Here is a 13,865-nt window from a genome sequence, read left to right as displayed (position 1 = left end):
AACACACCATTGAACATGTTCATGATCTCTTTAATCAAGCCGAGCTCAAGTCTGAGTTCACGAGCTTATAAACGAACATGTTCTCGAGCCCTTTAAACGAGTCGAGTTCGAGATCGAGTTCATGAGCCTATAAACGAACATGTTCTCGAGCCCTTAAAACGAGTCGAGCTCAAGCCCGAGCTCGCAAACCTATAAACGAACATGTTAGTGGATTAAGGATGGACTTATTAGTTAACTGGATTTGAACATAGTTACCTATTCAAATTAAGATTAGGTTTTAGGTTTAGCTAATTGTTCTATATGTGATTAGCTAAACTATATATCATATGATTTGCAGGACGTTGATTTGAGACGAGCGTCTCGAGATGGGATTATTTAGCACGAACAACAAATAAAGGCGGGTACTTCCACTTTGTTTCTCTTTAATACTTTGACTTGAGTGCATGAACGATATTCGGATAGTTGCTGTATTTACCTTGACTCCACTCATGTTTTTCCTATGCTTGATACTTATCCACTCGATCTTTGTGATAATCAAATCTGTATCTATACAGTCTCTCGTTGTTATATATATATATATATATATATATATATATATATATATATATATATATATATATATATATATAGCAGATACTAGATACCATGTTTACCTATTGTGATTGTTGTTTACTCATGTATCTTATTGAGCATGCTGGCTTCATGTAGCATACCTGATTTTTATTTATATATGTTATGACTATTGTATCTTACACATCATGTCATTGCATGCATGCAGGCGACCACATCTCCCTTGTGGGTGAGTGAGTTATCGGGCCGCGTCGCACACTTGACCACTCATGAGTAGTGGTAGCTAGAGAAGATGTCGCTTGTCCTACCGTGCCGCACTTAACCACTCATGGGTAGTGGTAGCTGAAGTTGTGAGCAGTAGGGACCCCCTTCGCTTTTTCGCTAGATAGCTACTCAGCACCTGTCCACTCGGTCACTCGAGAGTAGTGGTGACCTTTGAGTAGTACAGTTGTTATTGATTTGACCTCTCGATCATACATGGGTCGTGGTACAGAAAGGTGGGCGGGGTGACCATCCGTGCATATGTTGTTATTATTATATCTATTAATGTTGTTGCTTACTTATGCTTTGTTGCTTATTTATGTTGTTGTTGCTTACTTATGTTGCTGTTGTTTAATTATGTTGCTCTTGCTTACTTATGTTGTGGTATTAGTATATCCAAATGATAGATATGCTTACATATGTTGAGTTACATACCTATGGTATGTGTGTAAACACTGACTTACTTATTGGTAATATGTATATACCTCACATGTTACCCTTGTAGTTATGAGCAGTACTGTAGCATATCCTTACTACTCCTGACCTTCTATTTCTAGCCTAGGATATGATTTTAGGTATGGATATTTACTATGATATCATGGTAGTATCTACGATTTTTCATATGAGACTATATACCTTTGTATATCTAGTTCTATATTATACTCATACACTATCTGTCTATTACCCGCTGAGTCCTAGCACTCACCACCCCATGAACTGATTGATTTCGCTAGGTAGCAAGTAAAGGATTTATGGAGTCGACTGGAGATCCTGACCGCCAGTTCCATGTCACATCGAGCGATTTCTTCAGTTATTGCTTTCATTCGTTTTATTGATTTTGGACTTATTTATGTATATGTATCTTTGTATGGAATTCAACTTTGTGTTTTCTTGTATTTGGTTTGATGTTATCGTGTCAAGCCGGGCTCGCAGTTAGTTGTTTTGTTGGTTTTACGTTCGTTATTTTGTGACTTCCGCTGTGTTATATTCTAGTCGTGTGGGTTATTTATCAACTACGTGGTTGTGTTTATTTTCAGCCGTGTGGGTTGCTTATAAATTGCGTGATTGTGTTTATATCCAACCGTGTGGGCTGTTATTTGCTTGTAAGTAGCCATGTATATATGCTTCATATTGTCACAGTTACAAGAGAGATGTTGTCTGTTTATCGGACAGGGATTCTTCTGGGGCGTGACAATAACAACAAGGGTTGACACTATAGAAGTAGGGACTCTAGACTCCTCCACAATCGTAGAGGACTCAACCGTTATAGAGGGACGAGGCGGTGACAATTCTGAGGATCCAACGGTCGCATCCTTTGAGGCCCACAAGCCTTCCATAGTCGTCAGGTCCCACTTGAAATTCTTGTTAACTGAGGCGCTCAATATGATTTGATATGCAACGACAAGAAAAACAAGCCTAGCCCAACCCAATAGAGTAATGACTCATTCTCCACCAACATGTTAACATCAAACTTCAAGCCACCCAAGATCTCGATTGCCAGCAAGTACATCCACTCCAGTCTGCACTATCCAAGTGACACTGAGTCGGGAGATTGACTTGCTAGGCGGTTAGCCAGGTGTACGGCTGAGGTATCTTAACAAAGAAAGAGCGACCCTTCCACCCCTTGTGCGAGGTCAAGTACTCACCGAGGAAGTTGCACCCAGCCTTGCCATAAAGTAGATGACCTCGAACTCTCCTCATATGGGATAAAAGAAATAGTGGAAGATAATAGGGTCGAGTGGAACTTGGTACAATCGAAAAATAATAATTGCACTGCATATCAAACAATAGAAATTGGGGGCAAATTGGGATAACAATGTATGGAAATAGGTGATGAGATCTTGAAGAAAAGAGGGCATGGGAAACCTAAGGCAACCTGCTAGCTAGCCATGAAAGCAGGTGATGTTGTCCCCAGGGCGTAGCACAGCTGAGGGCACATGGTTTCGTGGCCGAGAGGTCCAGGATTCGATCCTCGGAATGTCATTGCCTGGGGTTAGCATCCCGGCTATGCACTTTCAGCTGTGTACCTGTATTTACCTCTTTCCATATCCGTGGAATCGACTCTAGGGGGGCCGCTGATGTGACGGTTCCACATTTTTTATGAAAGCAGGTGATGTAACTTGGTGGCGGCTCATGTGTCCGATGCTCCAATGTCAGAATCATAATATTGTGATTAGAGAAGATGCTCAAATATAGCCGAAGAGATGCTCTTGTTTCTCTAGTATATATGGTTGGTTGAGCCTCATACTAGAGGTCTGATGGGTCGGCGACAGCCATAGGTTCAAATAGAAAAGCAAGGAGAGAATGAAAGGACCATTAATAGAAGGGAAAATAATGACTAACTTAATATGTCACCAAAAGTTGAAAAAAGACAAAGACAAAGATAAAGACACTGGTTTTGGTAGAAGTGAATGGAAGCAACATCGTTTTTCGATGACCTAATGTATGTTGATAGCCGCACAGTAGGGTTGTTGCATCGATTTGCTAAGCCATTGGATGGTGGGAAAAGAGTGACGAGATCTCATCACAGTCATCAGATTGCTCAACCGAACTGTGATGATCATGACAACGGTGGATCAAGGGTCGTGTCAACCATAACGAGCCTTCACAATTAATGTATAAAGGTGCTCTTGAGGCTTGGGACAAATACCATTTGTCAACCATTAATGCGGCAGAACAACACGTTAATCATAAAGGGAATATACGATCTCGCATATCACATTCATTAAATGTGACGTCTTACCTTTCTGACAATCAAAATCCGGCCACTTATCCCAACAAAACACTAACATCTTGGCTCAGCATTCTGAACAATAAGTTTGATAGGCTGATGACAACTCAGCATAGTTTATTCAGTCGGACTATGCCTTATTCAACTAAACTAAGTATCACATGACTATATTTTTTATAGTGGGCATTTAAGGTATAAGAGCATAGGGTGACATTCCATACAAAAGGTGGGATTTGGAATAGATCAGAGAAGAAGACATAGCATGCTTTAATAAATCTAGTACACTTGGAGTAGATGAAAATAGATCTAGCACACTTGGAGTAGACTGAGATGAGGGCGGAGATGACAAAGGGAGTAGAGTGGGGGCAATCTCAAATTTATTTTCATTAATCTCAAATAGATTTTATTTTCATCTAAAAAATCTATCTCTAATTTATGTAAATTTAATTTTTTTCCAATTTTTTATTTAATTTTAAATAATTTTTTACAAAAATTATAGGATTTTAAATTCTATTTGTAATTCATATTTATTTTTATTTTTAAAATTTTATTTATAATTTTGTCTTAAATTCATTTCAAATTCCTTATATATATTTTTTAAATATTATATTTTATTAAAATAAAATAGATTAATAATTCTCTAACAAATTCATTTCTAATTTACTTAAATATGAAAGAGATTATAATTCTGTCTCACATATATATTTCTAAAGTCATATTTTCTTACCGTGTTAACTCAATATACTCATATTTCTAAGGAATACAGTTTGCATTGGATAAGTTAGCTATGACGACTCGGTCTCAATCACTCATATCTTCTCTTATTCCACCTCAGTTGTCGATATATTATCGTTGGCTTAGTTTTAGTGGTTGACATCATCTCAGACTTGGCCTCATCCATTGACATCATCTCAGACTTAGCCTCAACTATCGATATCATCCATGACTCGACATCAGTCACCGACACCATCCGCTACTCGACCTCCATCACCGACCTCAGCTTAGATACAGCTTCAGTCTACCGAAAAACGTGGACAATGGCCACGAACATTTTAAGCGACGTGGGCAACGACTATGAACATGGACAATGGTTGCAAATATTATGGAGAACGTGTACATTTATGACCTTTTGAAAGGTCGCCCACTCCAACTAGATCAGGCACGCACGAAAAAATAAATCATACTTCTCAGCAGCCAATTCAACCATCTTAATAAACTCTAACTTAATAGTTGGAGTAGCCTGTCAAAATTTATTTTAGGTGTCATGCTAATCTTCTGTTATCCCAGGTGTCCTAATCTTCTAGAAAATTGAAGAGTGAAAAGTAAAATTAAAAAAAGAGTTTTTTACAATGGAGAAATTTTATCACATACTTCATTAAAATATTTTAGAAGAAAGAGAAACGTAATTCATCAATTTATAATTTTAAAGTCAATATTGATCATTTTAAAATTGAAAAAAATAACGGATAACATATTATATTCTTTTCCATTCATAAAATTATACAACATAATAAAAAAATGATATATGTATTTTTTCTAAACTCATAAAATTAAATCATGTATCAATCATTAACTTATATTTTTTTTATTTATAAAATTATATTATATATATATATATATATACAGAATCGATCTGCTGCGGTGAGAGTCCTGCGGTTTTCGTGCGGCACGCTTATGTGGCGAGTTCCATGTCATCCGTGTGAGAAGTTATAAGCAGAATCGCGTCAAACTTCTCCTCGCGCGATTCTTCACCACGAAACCTAGCCACTCCTCCCTCTCCGAATCGCCGAACGCGCCTCCCTCTCCGAATCACCGAAGCGCTCCTCTCGCCGCAAATGCGCCTCTCTCTTGTTGAAGCTACGGGACAAGACGTGCGACTCTCTCTCGCAGCGAGCCCTTTTCTACCGTGAGCTCTCCCTCGTCGTGAGCTCTCCAAATCGCCCATCACCCATCCCTCTCGCGCCGAAGCTAGGATCTACGACTCTCTCTCTAGCCAAAGCTCCCCTCTCGCCGCAAGCACGCCTCTCTCGCTCTGAGCTCTCCTGCGGCGAGCTCTCTCTCGCTAGATCTAGGGTTTCTCACTCTGCAACCTCTCTTCGCGGACAAACTCCTTCACTGGTAAAAGCTCGTATACTCAGGCGAAAAATGATGTTTCTTTAGAGTGACCTCAGTTGCAACTTTGAGATTTACCTTCCGGCTTTTATATTTTCTAGCCTCATCTAAACCTTCCGGCTTTTATATTTTCTTGTAAAACAGATCTTGCAATTTTTCTTCTGAACATCAAATTCAAGTGGCCCTGCAGCCTCTTCGATCTGTAATTTATTAACTTTTAGATGTTTGAACATAGCCTTATGCATTATTTTACTGTTTCTTTCCTGAGAATTTGCTTCTGTTTATTAGAATCGCTTCTGTTTTATATCGAAAGAAAAGGAAGATGAATTTCACTAGTTTTCTGGAAATGTGTTTCATTTAGTCTACTCATTTTATTGAATATGCTTTGTGATAAATAAAGTACCATTTACAATAGTCTAATGAATGTAGAATTACTTCAACCATGGAAGGAAGCTCCTCTGGAGGGAGGGAGTCAACTTTAACTTTGATGGTGAGGAATATTTGTGGGTGTTATCTTACGAACTTTGCATTTACATCTGTTAAGAACCCAATGCAGGCTTTTGTATCTCATTTTTCTCCTATTTTAAGTTATTTACTAGTTCGATCAAATTGATCTATTACGTTGAATGAGTGATTCCAGCCATTGAATTTTGACTTGGTTCACAGAACATGGCGCTTCATTCTCCTCGATGTGTAATTTAAATTCTTTAGACATCCATAGCATATTCTTTGTGTGTGAGTGCAACATGAAATTTTGCTTAGCTCATTTTTAAAATCAGTTCTCAAAAGCTTGTGTTTGAACTGCTTAATGTTGGAAAATTTTGGCAGTTTAAATTTATAAGAATTTGCAAATTTTGAATTTTGATAATTTACTAGCATCAATTATCTCAAACAAACAGATTATTATGAGATAATAGTGGAAATACATTAACGTGAGATTTGTTTCATGGAGAATAATCGCGAGGAGAGGTTTGACGTGTTTCTGCATTCGCGGCGTTATCAACTTCTCACGTGGATAGTCCACTGGGATGCAGATGGTACCTGTTATATTTTAGTCAATTCTTTTACTTTTGTAGAGTAATGTTTATCCTCAATTTTATATCTGAACTATGTTAATGTAGGTGGGAAGCCACTGGAGCTCAATAGGATTCTTAGACCTGGAGGTTTCTTTCTTTGGTCTACAACACATGTTTACTGCTAATGAGAGGGACCAAAGCATCTAGAAGTGTAGTGACATTTGTCAATTTCTTTAAATTTCATGATTTCCTTTGTCATCAGCAAGACTACGTGGCTTTCGGGAGCTAGACTATCTTAAATTTTTATTTAGCACCCTTTTAAATTTTTTTCTGGATCCGCTATTGACATTGACTACTCGACGCAAACTTGGTTTGTAAATGGTTAAATGTTGTAATTCTAGATGTAAATTTGGTTTGTTAATTTATATCATTAAACACTGTTGAATAATGTTAGTGTTGTAATTGTGGTATGATAATGGTGTTGTAGCTTTCAATATATTTGAGGATCTTGTCAGTTTGATCCTCTTCAATTTCAACATGTAGCTATAATGAGTCTCTAATGTTGTTCTTGGATTGTCCACTTATTGCTTTTACTTTGTAGTAGCAACTGTGTCTCAGCACTGCATCAGTTATCAGTATTGATCTCCATAATCCATATGCAAATGCATCTGATCCAAGATATGACATGTGGAACTTGCGTGGGAGAGTGGATCATTCCTTGCTCCAGTTCAAGTTTCTGAGACATTTGAATTTGAGCTATAACAACTTCAATGACCTTCATATACCACGCTTCATTGGCTTCCTAAAGAGATTGTAGTACCTAAACCTCTCAAATGTAGGCTTTGCCGGCACTAGAAAAATGAGGAAAATCGAACTATTTTTGCCTTTAGTTGTTAGACAATAATTACTCATGGAATGAGAGAGAGAGAGAGAGAGAGAGAGAGAGAGAGAGAGAGAGAGAGAGAGAGAGAAAGAAAGAAAAGGAGACTCCTTGAGAAGCTCCACAGCAGAGAGGTGAAGCAAATTTATGATATTTTAACTAATTAATACAAAATTCAATAAAGTTCTTTCACTGAAACAACAACAGCAAAGTCTACTAATATGCACAGGGAGATCACTTGTAGGAAACAATGAAGCAAGCAACTAGTATATAATTTGACACGAGAATGAACAACTACACGAGGTCAACATACTGTCGTTACAAGAGATAAAGAGACAGAATTAAGAAAATGAAACTATCATTACAAGTTTAAGCAACTGGCTGTTTAGAAACAAATTACAACACCCGAAGCCAATAAACAAATAGTTACAGTCCAATACCTGACCCCAGAACATACAACATAAGAAAAAAAAAAACAAAATAGTAGAATTAATTCAGCCTTTGCTCTTTCCCCTGCAGCTCCAAGTGCCACATGCAATGGATAAAAGTGGTCTGGCCATGGATGTGCCATTCTAGCATTTGGTGCCTTCTTCATCATATCTATACAAATATAAAGAACATAAGATTTTCAGTGCAACCCTAGATTTGTTGTCAAAACAATAATAATAAAAACTACACGAAACAAATCTCACGTTAATGCATTTCCACTATTATCTCATAATAATCTGTTTGTTTGAGATAATTGATGCTAGTAAATTATCAAAATTCAAAATTTGAAAATTCTTATAAATTTAAACTGTCAAAATTTTCCAACATTAAGCAGTTCAACCACAAGCTTTTGAGAACTGATTTTAAAAATGAGCTAAGCAAAATTTCATGTTGCACTCACACACAAAGAATATGCTATGGATGTCTAAAGAATTTAAATTACATGTCGAGGAGAATGAAGCGCCATGTTCTGTGAACCAAGTCAAAATTCAATGGCTGGAATCACTCATTCAACGTAATAGATCAATTTGATCGAACTAGTAAATAACTTAAAATAGGAGAAAAATGAGAGACAAAAGCCTGCATTGGGTTCTTGACAGATGTAAATGCAAAGTTCGTAAGATAACACCCACAAATATTCCTCACCATCAAAGTTAAAGTTGACTCCCTCCCTCCAGAGGAGCTTCCTTCCATGGTTGAAGTAATTCTACATTCATTAGACTATTGTAAATGGTACTCTATTTATCACAAAGCATATTCAATAAAGTGAGTAGACTAAATGAAACACATTTCCAGAAAACTAGTGAAATTCATCTTCCTTTTCTGCCGATATAAAACAGAAGCGATTCTGATAAACAGAAGCAAATTCTCAGGAAAGAAACAGTAAAATAATGCATAAGGCTATGTTCAAACATCTAAAAGTTAATAAATTACAGATCGAAGAGGCTGCAGGGCCACTTGAATTTGATGTTCAGAAGAAAAATTGCAAGATCTGTTTTACAAGAAAATATAAAAGCCGGAAGGTTTAGATGAGGCTAGAAAATATAAAAGCCGGAAGGTAAATCTCAAAGTTGCAACTGAGGTCACTCTAAAGAAACATCATTTTTCGCCTGAGTATACGAGCTTTTACCAGTGAAGGAGTTTGTCCGCGAAGAGAGGTTGCAGAGTGAGAAACCCTAGATCTAGCGAGAGAGAGCTCGCCGCAGGAGAGCTCAGAGCGAGAGAGGCGTGCTTGAGGTGAGAGGGGCGCTTTGGCTAGAGAGAGAGTCGTAGATCCTAGCTTCGGCGCGAGAGGGATGGGTGATGGGCGATTTGGAGAGCTCACGGCGAGGGAGAGCTCACGGTTGAAAAGGGCTCGCTGTGAGAGAGAGTCGTACGTCTGGTCCCGTAGCTTCAGCGAGAGAGAGGCGCATTTGCGGCGAGAGGGGTGCTTCGGCGATTCGGAGAGGGAGGCGCGTTCGGCGATTCGGAGAGGGAGGAGTGGCTAGGTTTCGTGGTGAAGAATCGCGCGAGGAGAAGTTTGACGCGATTCTGCTTATAACTTCTCACGCGGGTGACGTGGAACTCGCCACATAAGCGTGCCGCACGAAAACCGCAGGACTCTCACCGCAACAGATCGATTCTGATATATATATATATATATATATATACAGGGGCGGATCTAGGCGAGGGCTGGAGGGGGCTGAAGCCCTCGCTAAAATTTACTGGAGAAAGAGGTAAAGGGGAGTCTGGCATGAGAAGTTTGGTCTTCGGCGTGTTCGGCGTGATCGGCGTCCGAGTTCCGACAGCCACATGACGAAAATAGAAGCAACGACATTTTCATCTTTCTTTTTTTTTTTTTAATTTTTTTAAATAAAATTTAAAGACTTCACTTGGCAGCCCAAGCCCAAATAACCAATAGGTTTTTTTGCAGCGATGGCGGACGAGTCGGCGGTAGCGCCGCTTCGCATGGTTAACTTCGTATCGGAAGAGCAGGTTATTTTTCGCTCAACCCCTCAATCGAAGCCCTCATCTTTTGCCTATCCTCCCTGCACATCTTCGTAAAGCTAACCCTATGTTCGGTGCTTTGATCCGCTGCAGTTGATTCAGTTGAAGAGGACAAGAGGCGAACGTGTCGAAGACGGAACCGCCTCCAGGGACAGGCCTTTGTACGAGGTTAGTGTATTCCTTAGCTTTTCCTCTGCTACTTTGTTGTTCACCTGCTGAGTTAGGAATGAGCCTCTATATTCTCTTGATATGAAATTGTTGATGAACAAATCAGATCCTATGTTTCATCGATATCTACCCTTTTTTTTTTTTTTTGTTCCTTTGTATGTATACATCAGCTTCTAGTAGTCAATTGCGATTTCTGCCCTTTTTTTTTTTACCATTCTTATTTTTTTACTTTTTTATGTTAATTTAAATTAGGGGTTTAGGGTTTAAATTAATTGTGATTTGTGAATATTAATTTAATTACATCATATGCATGACTTTATTTTTAATTATTTATTTATGTAGATTATGGAGAGGTTTTTTAAACCTAAACGTTTTCGTGAGAGTTCTTCCAATGATCCTAATATTAGTGAAGTTGTGGAAATTCAATCTCATGTGGAATTAAATGTAAATGATATTGTTAGTGATCCTGGATTACGAAAATCAATTGAAGAGTTTGATATTTCTATTCAAGATCAAGTCCGAAGAGAGTACTTGACTAGGGGGCCCTGCCAACCAATTGGGCATATGTATCCAAAAAGAACTTTTGGTAATCAAGAAAGGAGTTTCCAAGATAGTTGGTATAAAATATATACATGGCTAGAATATAGCATATCAAAAGATGCGGCGTTTTGCTTATGGTGTTATCTTTTTAAACCATCAAATAAAGGAGGTCGATATAAAGAGGATGCCTTTGTAAAAACGGGATTCATTAATTGGAAAAATGCTTTAGAAAGATTTAATTTGCATAATGGTGCTGTAGATAGTTGTCACAATCATGCTAGAGTACAGTTTGAATCTTTTCAAGATCAAAGACATAGTGTTTCAAATATATTACGAGCACATGGGCGAGATATAGAGGTTTCTTATCGCACCCGTTTAACAGCAATGTTGGATGTTACACGATTTCTTTTGAAGCAGGGACTGTCTTTCCGTGGACATGATGAGTCAAGTAATTCTTTAAATAGAGGAAACTTTCTTGAATTGCTTCAATGGTACAGTCAACGAAATGAGGAAGTTTCAAAGGTTGTTAATCAAAATGCTCCCGGAAATAATCAAATGATTTCTCCAACAATTCAAAAAGACCTTACGCATGCTTGTGCTTCTGAGATCACACTTTCCATAATCAAAGATATTGGAAACAATGTTTTCTCCTTAATGGTTGATGAATCTCGAGACATTTCAGTGAAGGAGCAAATGGGAGTTGTTTTGAGATATGTGAACAAAAGAGGACAGGTGATTGAACGATTCCTTGCAATTGTACATGTATCTGACACTAGCTCTCGTTCTTTGAAGGATGCTATCGATGCTTTATTTGTGAAACATGGATTATCATTATCTAGACTGAGAGGTCAAGGATATGATGGAGCTTCAAATATGCGGGGTGAATTCAATGGGTTGAAATATCTCATTTTGCAAGAAAATCCATATGCAAGGTATATTCATTGTTTTTCTCATAAATTACAATTAGTTATTGTTGCTGTTGCCAAGAGTAATCTCAATGCGAGTGGTTTTTTTAACTATGTCACTATGATTGTCAATACAACGGGAGCATCATGTAAAAGGAGAGATCAACTTAGGCAAATTGAACATGATAGGATTGTTGCAATGTTGGAGGGTGGAGACATTAGTACGGGCAGTGGCAAAAATCAAGAAATTAATTTAGTAAGGCCAGGAGACACTCGTTGGGGATCACACTACTTGACATTGGGTCGTCTATTATCTATGTGGCCTTCAGTGATACAAGTGTTGGAGAATATTTGTGATGATTCTAGTTCTTTTGATAGTAGAGGAGTTGCCAAAAGTTTGATTCAGAAAATGGAGAATTATGAGTTTGTTTTCATGTTGCACTTGATGAAGATGATATTGGGAATGACACATGAGTTGTCACTTGTGTTACAACAAAAGGATCAAAATATTGTCCAAGCCATAAGTTTGATTGAAAGTGTGAAAGGTCAATTTCAAATATTTAGGGAAGAAGGATGGCATATAATTATAGATAAAGTCAACACATTTTGTGAGTTTAATGATATCCCAGTGTCGGAGATGAAAGACAATTGTTTGATTAGTGGTCGTAGTAGACGTCGAAAGCAAGTCATCACCAATTTGCATTATTATCGTGTGGAGATTTTCTATCAGGTATTATTTCTAAAAAAAAAGAAAATTTATTATAATTATATTCATCAATAAGATTTTTTTTACTTATTAATTATTATTCTTGCAAATTACAATGTCAGGTTGTTGATTTAGTTATACAAGAGATGAATACTCGTTTTTCAGAAGTTAGCACAGAATTGCTTAGTTGTATAGCATGTCTTCATCCAAGGAATTCTTTTTCTGAATTCAATGTTCAGAAACTCGTTCGACTTTGTGATTTATATCCTGAGGACTTCTCAACAAATGATTGTATAGTTATTGAACAACAACTTCAGAATTTCATTCATAATATACGACAGGATCCAAATTTTTCTGGAATTGAAGATTTAGGAAGTTTTGCTCAGAAAATTGTTGAAACTCTAAAAAATCAAGCTTATCCATTGGTTTATCGTCTGATTGAGATGACATTAGTTTTACCAGTTGCGACTGCTTCTGTTGAAAGAGTATTTTCTGCAATGAAGATGATAAAGACTGATTTACGTAACAGAATGGGAGACGAGTGGATGAATGACAGTCTAGTCGTATACATCGAGAAAGATATCTTTTCAACAATTGAAAATGAGCAAATATTGCAGCGTTTTCAAAACATGAAAAGCCGCAGGATGCAGTTGCCTCCTCTTTCTTATCCAACGACCACCTAATATGTCACCAAGTGTTAACCAATACTTCAATAAATAATAGTCTAATTGTAATTTATTAATTTAGTATTTTATCTTTTTATGATGTCAAATTGAACTTTTTGTTATTAAATATATTTATTATGTTTAAAAAAAATATTTTATTAGCCCTCGTTAAAATTTATCTCTGGATCCGTCCCTGTATATATATATATATGTATATATATATATATATATATATATATATATATATATATATAAAAGATAAATAAATAATGAAAGAAAACGATTTCTTCACCCTCACTCTCTCCGATATCCAAGAATAAGTTTCCATTATAAACTTGTTTTTCCCCATCTTCAACCATATGTTAGAGCTATCATCATCTTCGTTGACGATCTCGAAAAACGGACATGTCTCCTTGACCGACTATTTAATTATCCAAGTTAGTTGAATAGATCCGAACTACCGATTCACATGCAGTCGCTATTATCGAGCGATCGAAGACTTTCTTTATTAGATTTTTTTTTGTCAGAACGTAGAAAAGCAAACAGATAAAAAAGAAATTTTCTTTTTTTTTTATAATTAAGAGCAATGACTATTGATATGACTAACAATGCGATAGATGTAATATTGTTCTGAATTTTGCTCAATTAGAAAGAGAAGAAGAGCGTTAATAACTACTGATACTGTTTAGAATCTGAGTCGGATGAATCATCGGATGAGATGATAAAAATGTTATTCGAGTCGTGATGTCTCGGAAGAGATGTGTTGAGATAACTTCTGTGTTGACCGAGTCTTCAGAAGTTCTCTGGTCAACGCTACCCTGCAGCCAGCGATCGGG

General features: G+C 37.2%; 1 protein-coding gene and 2 long non-coding RNA genes across 3 annotated transcripts; 2 read left to right on the top strand and 1 right to left on the bottom strand.

Annotated features, from left to right (window-relative positions):
- Nucleotides 1–5,291: 5,291 nt before the first annotated feature.
- Nucleotides 5,292–7,049, top strand: LOC122040177. The gene is made up of 4 exons (XR_006128534.1): nucleotides 5,292–5,680; nucleotides 6,104–6,164; nucleotides 6,627–6,711; nucleotides 6,796–7,049. It is a non-coding gene; the product is annotated as an uncharacterized LOC122040177 (long non-coding RNA).
- Nucleotides 7,050–7,883: 834 nt separating this feature from the next.
- On the bottom strand, nucleotides 7,884–9,182 carry LOC122040176. Its single transcript, XR_006128533.1, has 2 exons — nucleotides 8,705–9,182; nucleotides 7,884–8,170 (listed from the first exon to the last, which is right to left on the bottom strand). It is a non-coding gene; the product is annotated as an uncharacterized LOC122040176 (long non-coding RNA).
- Nucleotides 9,183–9,973: 791 nt separating this feature from the next.
- Nucleotides 9,974–13,047, top strand: LOC122044148 (zinc finger MYM-type protein 1-like). The gene is made up of 5 exons (XM_042604684.1): nucleotides 9,974–10,033; nucleotides 10,139–10,213; nucleotides 10,556–10,799; nucleotides 11,013–12,388; nucleotides 12,487–13,047. Exons 1-5 carry the CDS (start codon nucleotides 9,974–9,976, stop codon nucleotides 13,045–13,047), a joined length of 2,316 nt encoding a protein of 771 aa, XP_042460618.1.
- The last annotated feature ends 818 nt before the right edge of the window (nucleotides 13,048–13,865 follow it).

This window comes from Zingiber officinale, chromosome 2A (genome assembly GCF_018446385.1).
Source record: "Zingiber officinale cultivar Zhangliang chromosome 2A, Zo_v1.1, whole genome shotgun sequence".
NCBI lineage: Eukaryota > Viridiplantae > Streptophyta > Magnoliopsida > Zingiberales > Zingiberaceae > Zingiber > Zingiber officinale.
This window is presented reverse-complemented; position numbering and strand designations above follow the sequence as displayed.